The sequence below is a fragment of the Aethalodelphis obliquidens genome, unplaced genomic scaffold, assembly GCF_003676395.1.
Source record: "Aethalodelphis obliquidens isolate GAN/ISIS:26980383/991018 unplaced genomic scaffold, ASM367639v1 scaffold19, whole genome shotgun sequence".
NCBI lineage: Eukaryota > Metazoa > Chordata > Mammalia > Artiodactyla > Delphinidae > Aethalodelphis > Aethalodelphis obliquidens.
The window spans coordinates 6,172,948-6,187,926 of NW_020837963.1; the positions used below are offsets into that span (position 1 = coordinate 6,172,948).

At 36.6% G+C, this 14,979-nt stretch overlaps 1 protein-coding gene across 3 annotated transcripts in view; it reads right to left on the bottom strand.

The window, feature by feature from the left end:
* ACAA2 (acetyl-CoA acyltransferase 2) overlaps positions 1 to 14,979 on the bottom strand; it is a 39,576-nt gene that overhangs the window by 23,796 nt on the left and 801 nt on the right. For 2 of the 3 annotated variants that reach the window (XM_027118484.1, XM_027118485.1), the window contains exons 2-3: positions 7,603 to 7,769; positions 2,770 to 2,898 (exon numbers count right to left, since the gene is read on the bottom strand). In XM_027118484.1, the coding sequence (XP_026974285.1) occupies positions 2,770 to 2,898; positions 7,603 to 7,769 (296 nt within the window). The remainder of the gene's footprint in view (positions 1 to 2,769; positions 2,899 to 7,602; positions 7,770 to 14,979) is intronic. The other variant, XM_027118486.1, reaches the window with a different exon arrangement.

The window sequence follows — 14,979 nt, forward strand, 5'->3', positions numbered from 1 at the left end:
AAGATCAGGAACAAGACAAGGTTGCCCACTCTCACCACTGTAATTCAACATAGTTTGGGAAGTTTTAGCCACAGCAATCAGAGAAGAAAAAGAAATAAAAGGAATCCAAATTGGAAAAGAAGAAGTAAAGCTGTCACTGTTTGCAGATGACATGATACTATATATAGAGAATCCTAAAGATGCTACCAGAAAACTACTAGAGCTAATCAATGAATTTGGTAAAGTGGCAGGATACAAAATTAATGCACAAAAATCTCTTGCATTCCTATACACTAATGATGAAAAATCTGAAAGTGAAATTAAGAAAACACTCCCATTTACCACTGCAACAAAAAGAATAAAATATCTAGGAATAAACCTACCTAAGGAGACAAAAGACCTGTATGCAGAAAATTATAAGACACTGATGAAAGAAATTAAAGATGATACAAATAGATGGAGAGATATACCATGTTCTTGGATTGGAAGAATCAACATTGTGAAAATGACTCTACTACCTAAAGCAATCTACAGATTTAATGCAATCCCTATCAAACTACCACTGGCATTTTTCACAGAACTGGAACACAAAATTTCAGAATTTGTATGGAAACACAAAAGACCCCGAATAGCCAAAGCACTCTTGAGAATGAAAAATGGAGCTGGAGGAATCAGGCTCCCTGACTTCAGACTATACTACAAAGCTATAGTAATCAAGACAGTACGGTACTGGCACAAAAACAGAAATATAGATCAATGGAACAGGATAGAAAGCCCAGAGATAAAGCCATACACATATGGTCACCTTATCTTTGATAAAGGAGACAAGAATATACAGTGGAGAAAAAACAGCCTCTTCAATAAGTGGTGCTGGGAAAACTGGACAGGTACATGTAAAAGTATGAAATTAGAACACTCCCTAACATCATACACAAAAATAAACTCAAAGTGGATTAAAGACCTAAATGTAAGGCCAGACACTATCAAACTCTTAGAGGAAAACATAGGCAGAACACTCTATGACATATATCACAGCAAGATCCTTTCTGACCCACCTCCTAGAGAAATGGAAATAAAAACAAAAATAAACAAATGGGACCTAATGACACTTCAAAGCTTTTGCACAGCAAAGGAAACCATAAACAAGACCAAAAGACAACCCTCACAATGGAAGAAAATATTTGCAAATGAAGCAACTGACAAAGGATTAATCTCCAAAATTTACAAGCAGCTCATGCAGCTCAATATCAAAAAAACAAACAACTCAATCCAAAAATGGGCTGAAGACCTAAATAGACATTTCTCCAAAGAAGATATACAGATTGCCAACAAACACATGAAAGAATGCTCAACATCATTAATCATTAGGAAATGCAAATCAAAACTACAATGAGATATCATTTCACACTGGTCAGAATGGCCATCATCAAAAAATCTAGAAACAGTAAATGCTCGAGAGGGTGTGGAGAAAAGGGAACACTCTTGCACTGTTGGTGGGAATGTAAATGGATACAGCCACTATGGAGAACAGTATGGAGGTTCCTTAAAAAACTAAAAATAGAACTACCATACAATTCAGCAATCGCACTACTGGGAATATACCCTGAGAAAACCATAATTCAAAAAGAGTCATGTACCAAAATATTCATTGCAGCTCTATTTACAGTAGCCAGGACATGAAAGCAACCTAAGTGTCCATCAACAGATGAATGGATAAAGAAGATGTGGCACATATATACAATGGAATATTACTCAGCCATAAAAAGAAACGAAATTGAGTTATTTGTAGTGAGGTGGATGGACCTAGAGTCTGTCATACAGAGTGAAGTTAGTAAGAGAAAAACAAATACCATATTCTAACACATATATATGGAATCTAAGAAAAAAAAAAAAAAGGAAGGTCATGAAGAACCTAGGGGCAAGACAGGAATAAAGACACAGACCTACTAGAGAATGGACTTGAGGATATGGGGAGGGGGAAGGGTAAGCTGTGACAAAGTGAGAGAGTGGCATGGACATATATACACTACCAAACTTAAAATAGATAGCTAGTGGGAAGCAGCTGCATAGCACAGGGATATCAGCTCGGTGCTTTGTGACCATCTAGAGGGGTGGGAGGGAGGGAGACGCAAGGGGGAAGAGATATGGTAACATATGTATATGTATAACTGATTCACTTTGTTATGAAGCAGAAACTAACACACCATTGTAAAGCAATTATACTCCAATAAAGATGTTAAAAAAAAAAATGTCCCAAATTAAAAAAAAAAAAAAAGGAATGACAGTCATGACTAGCTTTTTAAAAATTGTGATAAAATACACATAACATAAAATTTACCATTCTAACCAATTTTAAATATACAGGTCATTAAGTACATTCACACTGTTATGCAACCAACCACCATCCATCTCCAGAAGTCTTTTTCAATTTCCAAACTGAAACCCCATACCCACTAAACACTAACTCCCCATTCTCTCTTCCCTACCAGCCCCAACAATCCCCATTCTACTTTCTGTCTCTATGAATCTGACCACTTGAGGGACCTCATATAAGTGGACTCATACAGTATTTGTCCTTTTGTGACTGGCTTATTCCATTTAGCATAATGTTTTCAAGGTTCATTACTAGCTTTCAAGGAACTATTTTCTATGAATATTTTTCCAAGAAAAATTAAATATTGACCTCTCCTAATAAGTACTATAAAATTAAAAACCTACAGTGTTATATTGAAGTGAGGCATTTCCTCTAATAACTATTAATATTTTCAGAGAATTAAATGTTACCTATACCTGACATCCATTCACAATGGACTGGAAACCGGAGCCACAGAGCCTATTAACAGTGACAGCTGGGGTCTCTTTTGGGATTCCCACACGCAAACCAACATGTCTTGCCAAGTATATAGCATCTGAAGAAGTCTGGAACAGAGGGAAAGAAAAAGAATTTCCTCTATATATCTAGGAATTAAGAAGAAGGACACAATATAGTAAAATGTTTACAATTTTTCAAAAATTATAAATTATACGGCTCTAAGGTAGGACACAATGCATACAGGTACAGCATATTTTATATAATACGTGTTAATGATTTGAATAAAAACTGTAATTCGGCCAACTCGATTTTAAACAAAGTATGAGAAATCCTTATATTAAAATCTCAGTAGAACACAGAATTTCATAACAATTAGAACTGTTTAAAAATGGAATACGCCATCTCGAAGTAGTATGTTCTTTAACAGAGGAAGCATGAGAGGCTATGGTTCTCAACCTTGGCTGCACAGTGGAATAACCGAGGAAGCTTTATTAACACAGTGATGCTCAAGCTCCTAACCAAACCAATTAAACCAGAAAGGCTGGAGGTGGCCCCAGGCATCAGTAGTTGCTTTTAATAGCACCCGGGTGATTGTAATGTGTAACCAAGGCTGAGGCTGGCTGACCTAGGAAGGGGAAAGATGAACAATGGTCAGGAGAATAAGAGGTGGGACTAGACTACTGCTTCCCAAACTTTAAAATGCATACTGGGGCATCTTGTTAAAATGTAGGTTCTCAGTAAATAGGTCTAGGACTACCTGAGATTCTGCATTTCTAACCACTGCCCTGGTGAGGCCAATGTTGCTGGTCCAAGGACCACACACTTTGAGTAAGAAGGGATGAAACAACTTTTTTTTCTTTTTAACAATAACAACAGCTTCTATTGTAGAGAAAGCTAAAGCAAATTTGATAAAATGTAAAGTTACAAGAATAGTACAATGAACACCCTGAAGTCACCTTGATGGACCAATTCTTTACGTTTTATCAAATTTGCTTTAGCTCTCTCTACAATAAAGGTACATTAGTACCTTTAACACCAAGAACCTTAACACCTCTCAAAATAGGCAGGACATAAATATATAAGTTCAAAGTATAGTCGATTCTTATTATGTGTAGATTATATACTTGCAAATTCACCTACTTGCTAAAATTTATTTGTAACCCCCAAAATCAATACTTGCAGCACTTTTGTGGTCATTTGCAGACATGTGCAGAGTGGAGAAAAATTTTAGCTGCCTGATATGCACGTTCCTAGCTAAGGATGAACAAGGGGACACTCTGCCTTCTTGCTTCAGCTCTCATCCTAGAAATAGTGATCTTCCTGCAGTCTATTTAGTTTTATGCATTTTTGTGCTTCTTGTGGGTGATTTTACTGTTTAAAATGGCCCCCAAGTATATAATGCTGAAGTCCTTGCTCTCCAGTATCCCTAAGTGCAAGAAGGCAGTGACGTGCCTCACAGAGAAAATATGTGTTAGATAAACTTCATTCAGGCATGAGTGATAGTGCTGTTGGCTGTGAGTTTAATGCTAATGAATCAACAATATATATTAAATACGGTGTCCTTAAATAGAAACATATATAAAACAAGGTTATGTACTGATCAGTTAACAAAAATGTTGTGACCGGAGGCTCACAGGAACCTCACCCTGTCGTTTCCCCTGGGAGCTGTGGTTCAATAGTTGCTAATTCGGTGTACATGGCAACTATATAAAACATAACTACTGTGAATAACGAGAAATGACTACCATGAACAGTTGTGTGCCAATAAATTAGATAATTTAGGTAAAGAGGACAAGTGCCTAGAAAGACACAAACTACGAACCCAACTCAAAGAAAAATAGACAATATGAATAGACTTATAACAAGTGAAGACTGAATTAATTAGTAATCAAAACACTACTCACCAAAAAAGCCCAGACTGGCTTCATTATTGAATTCTACCAAACATTTAAAGAAGCATTAATACCAATTATTCACAAACTCTTCCTAAAAAATAGAAAAGGATCACTTCCCAACTCATCATGAAGCCAGAATTATCCTGATATCAAAACCAGACAAAGACATCACAAAAAAGTACAGATTAATATCTCTTATGAATATGGATATAAAAATCTCCAACAAAATACTAGCAAACAGAATTCAGCAATGTACAAAAAGAATTATATGCCATGACCAGTGTAAGGGTCATCCAGAAATGTAAGGTTGTTTCATCACCTGAAAGTCAATTAATATATCACGTTGTATCAACAGAATAAAAAACAAAACTCATACGATCATCTCAATTGACACAGAAAAAACACTTGACAAAATCCAACACCTTTTCATGATAAAAACATTCAATAACCTAGGAAAAGAAGAGAACTTCCTCAACCTGATAAAGGGCATCTAGAAAAACCCATATAATCATACTTAATGGTGAAAGACTGGATGCTTTCCCCACAATATCAGGAACAAGACAGGGATATCCATTTTTTGTCTCTTTCATTCAACATCAGAGGTTCTAGACAGAACAATTAGGTAAGAAAAATAAATACATAAATAAAAGAAATCCAGATTGGAAAGAAAGAAACATAACTATTTCTACTCTCAGATGACATAATGTTATGTATAAAAAATCCTAAGTAATCAACTAGAAAACGATTAGAAGTAATAAATGAGTTCAAGGTTTCAGGATATAAAATTAATATATAGAAATCAATTGCATTTCTTTTTTTGAAAAATCAGCTGCATTTCTATACACTTGCAATGAACAATCTGAAAATGAAATAAGAAAACAATTCCATTCACAATAGCATCTAAAAGAATAAAATACTTAAGAATAAATTTAACAAAGGAAGTGCAAAACATATTCTGACAACTCTAAGACATTGTTGAAAAAATTAAAGAGGATTTATACAAGTGAAAAAACATGCCATGTTCATGGCAATATTCCTTCAATTGACCTACAGATTCAAAACAATCTCTATCAGAATCTTAGCTGACTTATTTGTAGAAATGGGTAAACAGATTCTAAAATTATCAAACTGCAGGAGACCCAGAATAGCCAAAACAACTTTGAAATGAATAACTAAGTAGGAGGACTCACATTTCTTGATTTCAAAACTTACAAAGAAGCAATGATGATCAAGACAGTGTGGAACTGACATAAAAAGGACAGACATATAGATCAGTGGAAGAGAACTGGGAGTCCAAAAATAAAATCATGTGTCTATGGTCAACTGATTTTCCATAACAGTGCCAAGACCATCCAATGGGAGAAAGAATAGTCTTTTCAACAAATAGTGCTAGAACAACTGGATAGCCACATGCAGAAGAATGAATTTGGACCTGTACCTCAAAACATATATAAAAATTAAATCAAAATAAATCAAAGGCCTAAATGTAAGAGCTAAAACTATAAAACTTAAAAGAAAACATAGGGATAAGTCTTCATGACCTTAGACATGGAAATGGATTCTTAGATAATGACACCAAAAGCCTGAGCAACAACAACTGAAATTGGGCTTCATCGAAATTAAAAGTTTTCATACTCCAAAAGATACTATTAAGAAATGAAAAGATAGCAAAGTATAGAAAAATATTTACAAATCATGTATCTGTTAAGGGACTCATATCCAGGATATATAAAGAACACTTATGACTCAATAATAAAAAGACAAATAACCCAATTAAAAAATGAGAAAAGGATATGAATTAGACACTCTCCAAGAAGATACGGCAATGGCAACAAGCTAATGAAAAGTTGTTCACATCATCAGTCATCAGGGAAAGGCAAATTAAAACCACAATGAGATACTACTTCATATTCACTAGAATGGCTATAATAAAAAGACACACAATAACAAGTGTTGACAAGGATGTGGCAAAAGTGGAACCTTCATACACTGTAGGTATGAATGTAAAATGTTTCAGCTGCTTTGGCAAACAGTCTGAAAGTTTCTGAAACAATTAAATGTAGAGATACCATATAGCCTAGCAATTACACTCATAGGTATACACCCAAGGGAAATAAAAACGTATGTCCACACAAAAACTTGTACTTGATGTTCAAAGCAGCATTATTCACAAGGGACAACTGTGCACCTTTTTCTGAGCCTTATCCCAGCTCTAAGAGCTGAAAGCGCTCAGCGCAGGAGGTGGCAGTAGCCTCCAGTCTTCTCAGCCTGCCTCACCCTTCTCAGTCTGGAACCACCTTAACGAGTCAGGAGAACAGTGATTAGGGCCCCAGTACTGTCAGTGGCAATGCACTCAGTGTAGAGCCTCCGTCCCACCAATGAGGTCTGGGAAGAGTAAGACAGTCCCCACTTCATGGCCACACTTTGAAGAAATATTCAGCTTTCAATTACTGCAAATGAATCATCTATTTTGTACACCATACATAGCAAGGTAGAGGGTAAAGGAGCTTCTCATTTCCCACAAAACACTGACCAAGCTCCTACTGTGTGTAAGAAATGATGGGAGATGTGTTGCATTGCTTGGGTTTGCTACCCTCCTTGGTGGCACACAGAGAGAACCAATTTACTTCAAATAAGTCAAGGAGATTAATTTGCTATTTAAGAAGCAATAAAATGTATCCCAAGTCCCAGACAGATCCCAGATAGATATACAGTTTCTGAATATATGTTCTTTTGAATTATATATGTCCTTTTGAATTATATATGCCATTGCTTCTGGAGTCAGAGGACTCCTCAAATTATGAATACCTTCAACTATTATTAACTAGTACACCATTACAACACGTTAAAGGAATTATTTTTAGAAACTGATAAAAGAAAGCAATAGGAATGAAATGTCCCTTCAGCCCTACTAACCTGTATGACGTTGCCTACAACAACACTGTCGATAGTTTCAGGCGAGACTTTGCCAGCAGACAAGGCAGCCCTGGCAGCAGATTCAGCCAAGTCAGTAGCTGTGAAGTCTTTCAGAAGACCTCCATAAGCCCCAAAGGGTGTCCGCTTAGCAGCAACGATGAACACACCTATTGCAAAGAGGAGAGGTTTATGAGCAACTACAGGTGAGTCAGTGTCCCTAACATGCTTTAAATAATTTCATTGTGAACCTTATTGTAAAGTACAATTTTCAATTAAATAACTAAAAATCTTTGTCACATAATAATACATAGAATGGGTCACACTCACAGAAGCAGTACTAAAAGTTATCATTTTGATCAATACCTACATGCTGGTACCAAGAACTGCACTGCAGGCTACCATGTAAATCCATTTTGGCTAGATGACATTCTTATAATCTGATGATTTGCAATGCTAGAAACATTTGTTTAAAACGAAAGGCTTCTTCTATTTGCTGGAGTATATTGCCTGGTCATAGAATCAAAGAATCTCCCACTAGAAGGTACCTTAAGGTTGTTTGAGGCCAACCACTCATCCTATAAGAACATCCTCTAGAATATTCCTGACAAGAGGTCCTCTCTAACTTCTGCTAAAGAACTTTCAGTAAGAAGGCATGCTCCATTGTGTGAAGCAGTGTGCCCGTGAACAGGCAACATAACCTAACGATTTTTTTTCTCATACTGAGCTGGGCTTGGCTTACCAAGTGTTCCATCTACCAATCGTAGTTCTATCCAAATGCATTCCAAACTCAGACAGATTATATAGCTTCTAGAACATACACTGCTTTGAATTTGTATTACATATGTCACTGCTTCTAGAGTCAGAGGATGACTCAAATTACAAATTTCAAATAATGTGAACTATTATCTTTTACTCTTAGAATAAAATGAGCATAACAGATAAAACAGATGACCTTTATCATGGGTAGCCCCTCCAGTATCTGGAGTCAGCTAACCTGTAAAATTCCCCAGACCTAATGACTCTTTTCCCAAATACACAAAAAGCGTTCTTTCAACAGTTCTTTATTTAACATTAATTCTGGTTGTTTTTCCCTAAAGACACTCTCATTTGCTAATATCCTATTATAACGTGTCAGTTAGAATGTAACAAAGTTTCCTACATCTGACCTAACCACAAAGGATACAGAGGAATTATCTATACATCTATTATTGCAAAGACTACAAATTTGCAGTATCACTATTGGTTCGATTGGTGTCCCTGTACAGATAAGTACAAATTGTCCCTTCCCAAGGCACTCTACTGCCACCGGCCTATATATATATATATATATATATATATATATATATATATATATATATGGTTAACAAATCTACAATGACTATGATATGAGCGGCACCCACTAGAGTTGTGAAATGCAAAGCCTGCATACCGGGGAACAACATCGGTTACAGCAGCTTCATCACACTAACATTTATTAGGCACCTACTGAGTACTAGACATCTCATCACTTGTCATATAGTATCTAATCTTCCCAACAACTCTGCAAGGTAAATATTCCAGTTAACATACAGGGGCACTTACTGCATGATGGACTTCATGCTTGATGCTTCGTATACACTAACTAAATTTTCCCAAAGACAATCTGAGCACACATTTCCACATCTTGCCAAGAAACTGAGGGACTTTTAACAATGGGTTTGTACCCAGATATTGACCTATAATTGAGACCATGCAAACATTATACCACTATTGTTATCTGGGTACAATTCTCCTGTTTATGTCAGAGATCTCTTTCCATGGAACAAACTAAATCTATCCTAAAAAAAATTCCAGCTTCTTCTTTCATTCCTACTTTGAGAAATTTACAGTCTAAAAGAATGTTAGGAGCAACATATATAACTATACTTTAGAACAGATCCAATCAGTTCTTTACAGATAAAATATTCAGATACTTACAAAATGCCATAAACATTGGTTTGGTGCACTACAAATGTTTTCCTCTGAGATGGGTTATTCTGGGCCACTATGCCTTCCTGTAAACATCCTCTAATCCTCCTTGATTAATAGTCTCTGCCTATTTTTACACTGGTGTTTGCTTTATTTCATTTTTCTTTCCCCTTTGCTTGCCTTCTTCCTGATTTTGGTACAGTTCTGCTCTGGTCATCGCCTAGTATGCTCCTATTTGACCAAGTCTCCAGTAGACACTGACGATATATAAGAATGGCTTCCTCAAGTCCTTGGAGAATGAACAAAAGTAGGCAGATGTAGAGTAGATATGGGAAAAGGGAATAACACAGGGTGAGTGTCCAAGTTATTTATAACCTCTAACTTGAAGGCCAGCAGCCCACGCTAAATAGAATGGCGAGAATTCAGAAACTCAAAGTCTTGCTGGCTTGAAGAATCAGAGAACTGAATTTATGGCAATCACAGATACTGGAAACTGAGCGGGGGGATCTGTGAAAGAAAAGCGCTACAGTGGGGAGCCCAAATATCTCGCTGAATCCTTTATCATGAACCTGTGGGGACAACTACAACCACCTCAGCTAAGCCTAAATGAATTAGTTAGATCTGAGCTACTGCCCTCTACAGGGGAGACAGAGTGTGCAGTTTGAGTTCAGCCAAATTAACTGCCTGCAAAAATAGTTAACTAAATAATCGGTAAGTCAATACATTTTGGAAAGTACCAGAATCCAGTCCCTACAATGGTTCACCTGCACTGTCCACCACACAATCCAAAATTTATTCACCTATGAAGAAACAAGAAAATACAGGCATATCTCAAGAGATATTACAGGTTTGGTTCCACACTACTGCAATTAAGCAAGTCGCACGAATTTTTTTGTCTTCCAGTGCCTATAAAAGTTACGCTTCTACTGTAGCCTGTTAAGTGTGCAATAACATTATGTCTAAAAAAATGTGCATACTTTAATTTAAAAAAGACTTTATTGCTAATAAATACTAACCATCATCTGAGCCTTCAGTGAGTTGTAATCTTTTTGCTGATGGAGGGTTTGAAACATTGCGAGAATCACCAAAATGTAACACGGACACAAAGTGAGCAAACGTTGTAGGAAAAATGTCACCAATAAACTTGCTCAACTGCAGGGTTGTCACAAACCTTCAATTTGTAAAAAACCGCAGTATTTACAAAGTGCAATAAAATGACATATGCCTGTGTGACTCATTCTTGAGATAAAAGAAAATCAACAGCAACCAACCCCAAGATGACCCAGATGTTAGCATTAGCAGACAAGGATTTTAAAGCAGCTGTCTATGATAACTATGCTCAAGGATGTATAGAAAACTTTGTTCATAATAAAGGATAGGACATCTCCACAAAGGAAAAAAAAAGCTTAAAAAAAAGAACCAAAGTGAAAATTCTAAAACTGAAAAATATCTGAAATAAAATATACACCAAATGGGAAAAAGCAAGTGTGAAAAAAAGAAGTGTAAAAGCAGAATGGAAGTGAAAGGAGTAAGATTCAGTAACCTTGAAAGAGATAAATAGACATTACCTGATCTGAAGAACAGAGGAAAAAGATGATTGGGCAAAACAAAACAAAACAAAACAAAAAACATGGGCAAAGTCTGACAAAGGAACAAAGGCAATTCAGTGGAGAAAGGATAGTCTTTTCAATAACTGGTGCTGGAACAACTGGACATCCACACGCAAACAACAACAACAACAAAGTAGACAGACTTTACACCTTTCATAAAAATTAGCTCAAACTGGAACACAGACTTAAATAAAAAATTCAAAGACTATAAAACTCCTAGAAGATACCAAAGGAGAAAATCTAGACGACCTTTGGTTTGGCTTGGTGATAACTTTTTAGATACAACACTAAAAGCACAATCCATGAAAGAAAAATTTGGACTTTATTCAAATTGAAAACTTCTGCTCTTCAAAAGACATTACTAAAAGCACAAAAAGACAAGCCATGGACTGGGAGAAAATACTTGCAAAACACTTATCTGATAAAGGGCTGGTATCTAACATATACAAAGAGCTCTTCAAACTCAATAATAAGAAAACAAACAACCCAGTTAAAAATGCATAAAAAATGTGAACAGACACCTTACCAAAGATACTATACAAATGGCAAATAGCCATATGAAAAGATGTTTGACATCATGTTGTTAGGTAACTGCAAATTAAACTAACAATGAGATACTATCCCACAACTATTAGAATGGCCAAAATCCAAAAAACACTGGCAATACAAAACGTTGGTGAGGATGTGGACCAAAAGAAACTCACCCACTGCTTCTGGGAATGCAACATGGTACAGCCACTCTGGAAGACAATGTGGCAGTTGCTTCCAAAACTAAAACTAACCATACTCCACTCATATGATCTAGTAGTCACACTCCTTTGTATTTACCCCAGTGAGTTGAAAACTTAGGTCCACACAAAAACCTGTATACAAATGTTTATAGCGGCTTTATTCATAATTGTTAAAACTTGGAAGCAGCCAAGATGTTCTTCAGTAGGTGAATGGATAAACTGTGGTACACTCATACAATGGAATATTCTTCAGCACTAAAAAGAAATGTGGTATCAAGCCATGAAAAGACATGAAAGAAACTTAAATGCATATTGCTGGTGAAAGAAGCCAATCTGAAAAGGCTACACACTGTATGAGTCCAAATATATGACACCTAGAAATGGCAAAATTATGGAGACAGTAAAAAGACCAGCGGTTATCAGGGGTTGGGGGTGGTAGGGAAGGAGAAATGAATGGGTAGAGCACAGGGACATTTTAGGGCAGTGAAACTACTCTTTATGATACTAAAATGGTAGATACATGCCATTATACATTTGTCAAAACCTATAGAACTATACAACACAACAAATGAACCTTAATGTAAACTGTGGACTTTAGGTAAAAATAATATATCAGTATTGGTTCATCAATTGTAACAAATGTACCACATTAATGCTGTTAATAATAGGGGATAACGGAGTGAGGCGAGGAAGTATATGGGAATGCTCTGTACTTTCTGTTCAATTTTTCTATAAAACTAAAAGATAAATTTACAGATTCAAGCTCAGTAAACTCCAAAGTGAATAAATGCAAAATACACGCACACACTCACTCATCTTGGCACATCACTGTCAAACTTCTCAAAACGAAAGACAGAATCTCAAAAGCCAGATAAAATGATATATTGCATACATGAAAATGATTCGAATTGAACGTTGACTTTTCAGAAACAATGAAGGCACGTTTCATTTGCTTCTCCATAAATTTCCTGTCATGAGTTTTTTCCTTGTATTTCATAATCTAAGAAAGCATTGTTGTGTGGGAAGTGCGTATGGTGAAATATGAGAAATCTACAAAAGAGTGTGCGTGTGTGAAAATGAAAATGAAAGCAAGAACTTCCCCTTTCCCTACATCACGTCTGCTTACTTGAAGCTCCCAGGCTGTAAGGGTTAGCATGAGCAAGGCTAAAACTGAACTAATACAATTATTTTGAGTGGGGAAAAAGCTATTAAGTGTATTTTTAAAAATAATCTGGCCTGTGCAGGTACAAAGACTAGACAATCTAAAGGATTTTTTCCTGTAATTTCATAAACTGGATACCATGGCAATAATTATTTGACCTGATGTCGATTTTATGTGGAAGTTGAAAGGTCTAAAACTTAACAATCGGTAACACCCAGCTAAGATCTTGTGTATTTTAAAAGGCTCTGAAAATTCAGAGGTTAAAGATTTTTACTGAAAGACAATGAAAAGACATATTAATCCAGAGCATAGTGAGTCACAAACACCAGGAAAGGGTCTGGCAATGTGGCAGATGTGACCACAGAGGAAAAATAACACTAGAAGACAAAGAGGAATTCTGCCTTCCTTTCTATTACATTGTTACGCAAATATTTACTCATTTAATTACAGCAACTGCAGACAGCAACCAAAGCTAACAAGGAAAACTGCTGCTTCTGTATCCACTTCAGTTTCAGGATTAATCTGGCAGCTCCCTGACCCCCGCCCCCGCCTACCCACCTCATCTGCCTTGAAGGGTTGCACAAACATTCCCAGCAAAGCTAAGGAGCAGTAAGAGAGTTAATATTTGTTGAGTGCAACCCTTCTACCAAGTCCTGGGATTGGTGCTAATAAAAACCCGGGATATTGGTTCTACAGAAATCTGATAAATTAATGACAATCTTTACCAAAGTCAATTATGCTCCCATTCAAATGTGTCCTTTACCCCACAAGAATCAGTCGCACGTTCTCTCTTACCCACTAGTCCTGCAAGCACCTAGTATGCTACTTGAGAGAAGTATGTATCTGTAATGTATTCTAACTAACCAATAACAATCAAGACACTAACTACCATTAGAGACAAGCCATTCTACCTTTCTGGACATCAGTAAAACAGGGAAACATTCCCCGTAAAACAGTTTACAGTTTCCCTGTAAAACAGGGAAATGGATAAAAATACGATCACTGACTTTTAACACCATAGTGAATGGTATCCCAAATTTATAAACTTCATACTTCCTTAATGCAGGTGTTGATGTACATCCTTTCCCCTTACTGGGTTCATAGTTTTCATCAAATTTTCAAAGGGGTCTGTATTAAAATAAAGTGGTCAGAACCACTGATAAATTCTTATACAGAGAAATCAATAAAAATATAATTTCTTTTAAAGATGATAGCTCATGACCATGCAGCTTTTAAATAATTTGGGTTTTCTGAATACCTCATCTAAAAAAATCAATATGCTGCTTTATTAAATTCACAACTGTAAAGAGCACTGACAAATTAAATTAAACCCTCTTGTCTCAGAATACCTATTTCTCACTTGAACTGTTCACATGTCATTTTGGCTCTTCTGAGCTCCAGATCCCCCTAACCAACTGCCTACCTGATATCTGCACTTGAGCACCTCAGTATTCTCTTACAAATCTGTCCCTTCCCCAGTTTTCCTCACTCCATAAGGAGTATCATCATGAACACAATTCCTCAAACCAGAAACCTGGTCATTCTTGACATTTCCTTCTCATTGACCTGCCACATCCAACCTATCACCAAGTTCTGTGAATTCCAACTCCAAATCTATCTCAAATCATTCCTCCCCCTTTTCCCCAACTCCACTGCCCCCCACTTGAGTCAAAACCATCATCTGATGTTGCCTGGGCCTTTGCAATAGATTCTTAAATTCTCCTCCTTGCTACATGGACAGCCTCACAGCCCTGAGGAAATGGGGGCAGACTGGATATCAGATCCTGTTATTCTACTTTAAGGTAGGAGATTGCCTTCTTTTGAATTTAGAATAAAACCCCACCTCCTTCACAGAGCCCACAGGGCCCTGGACCACCAGAATAATGGTTCTCAGTTCCTGCCAAGTGTTTTTCTGCCCGGGGCCTTG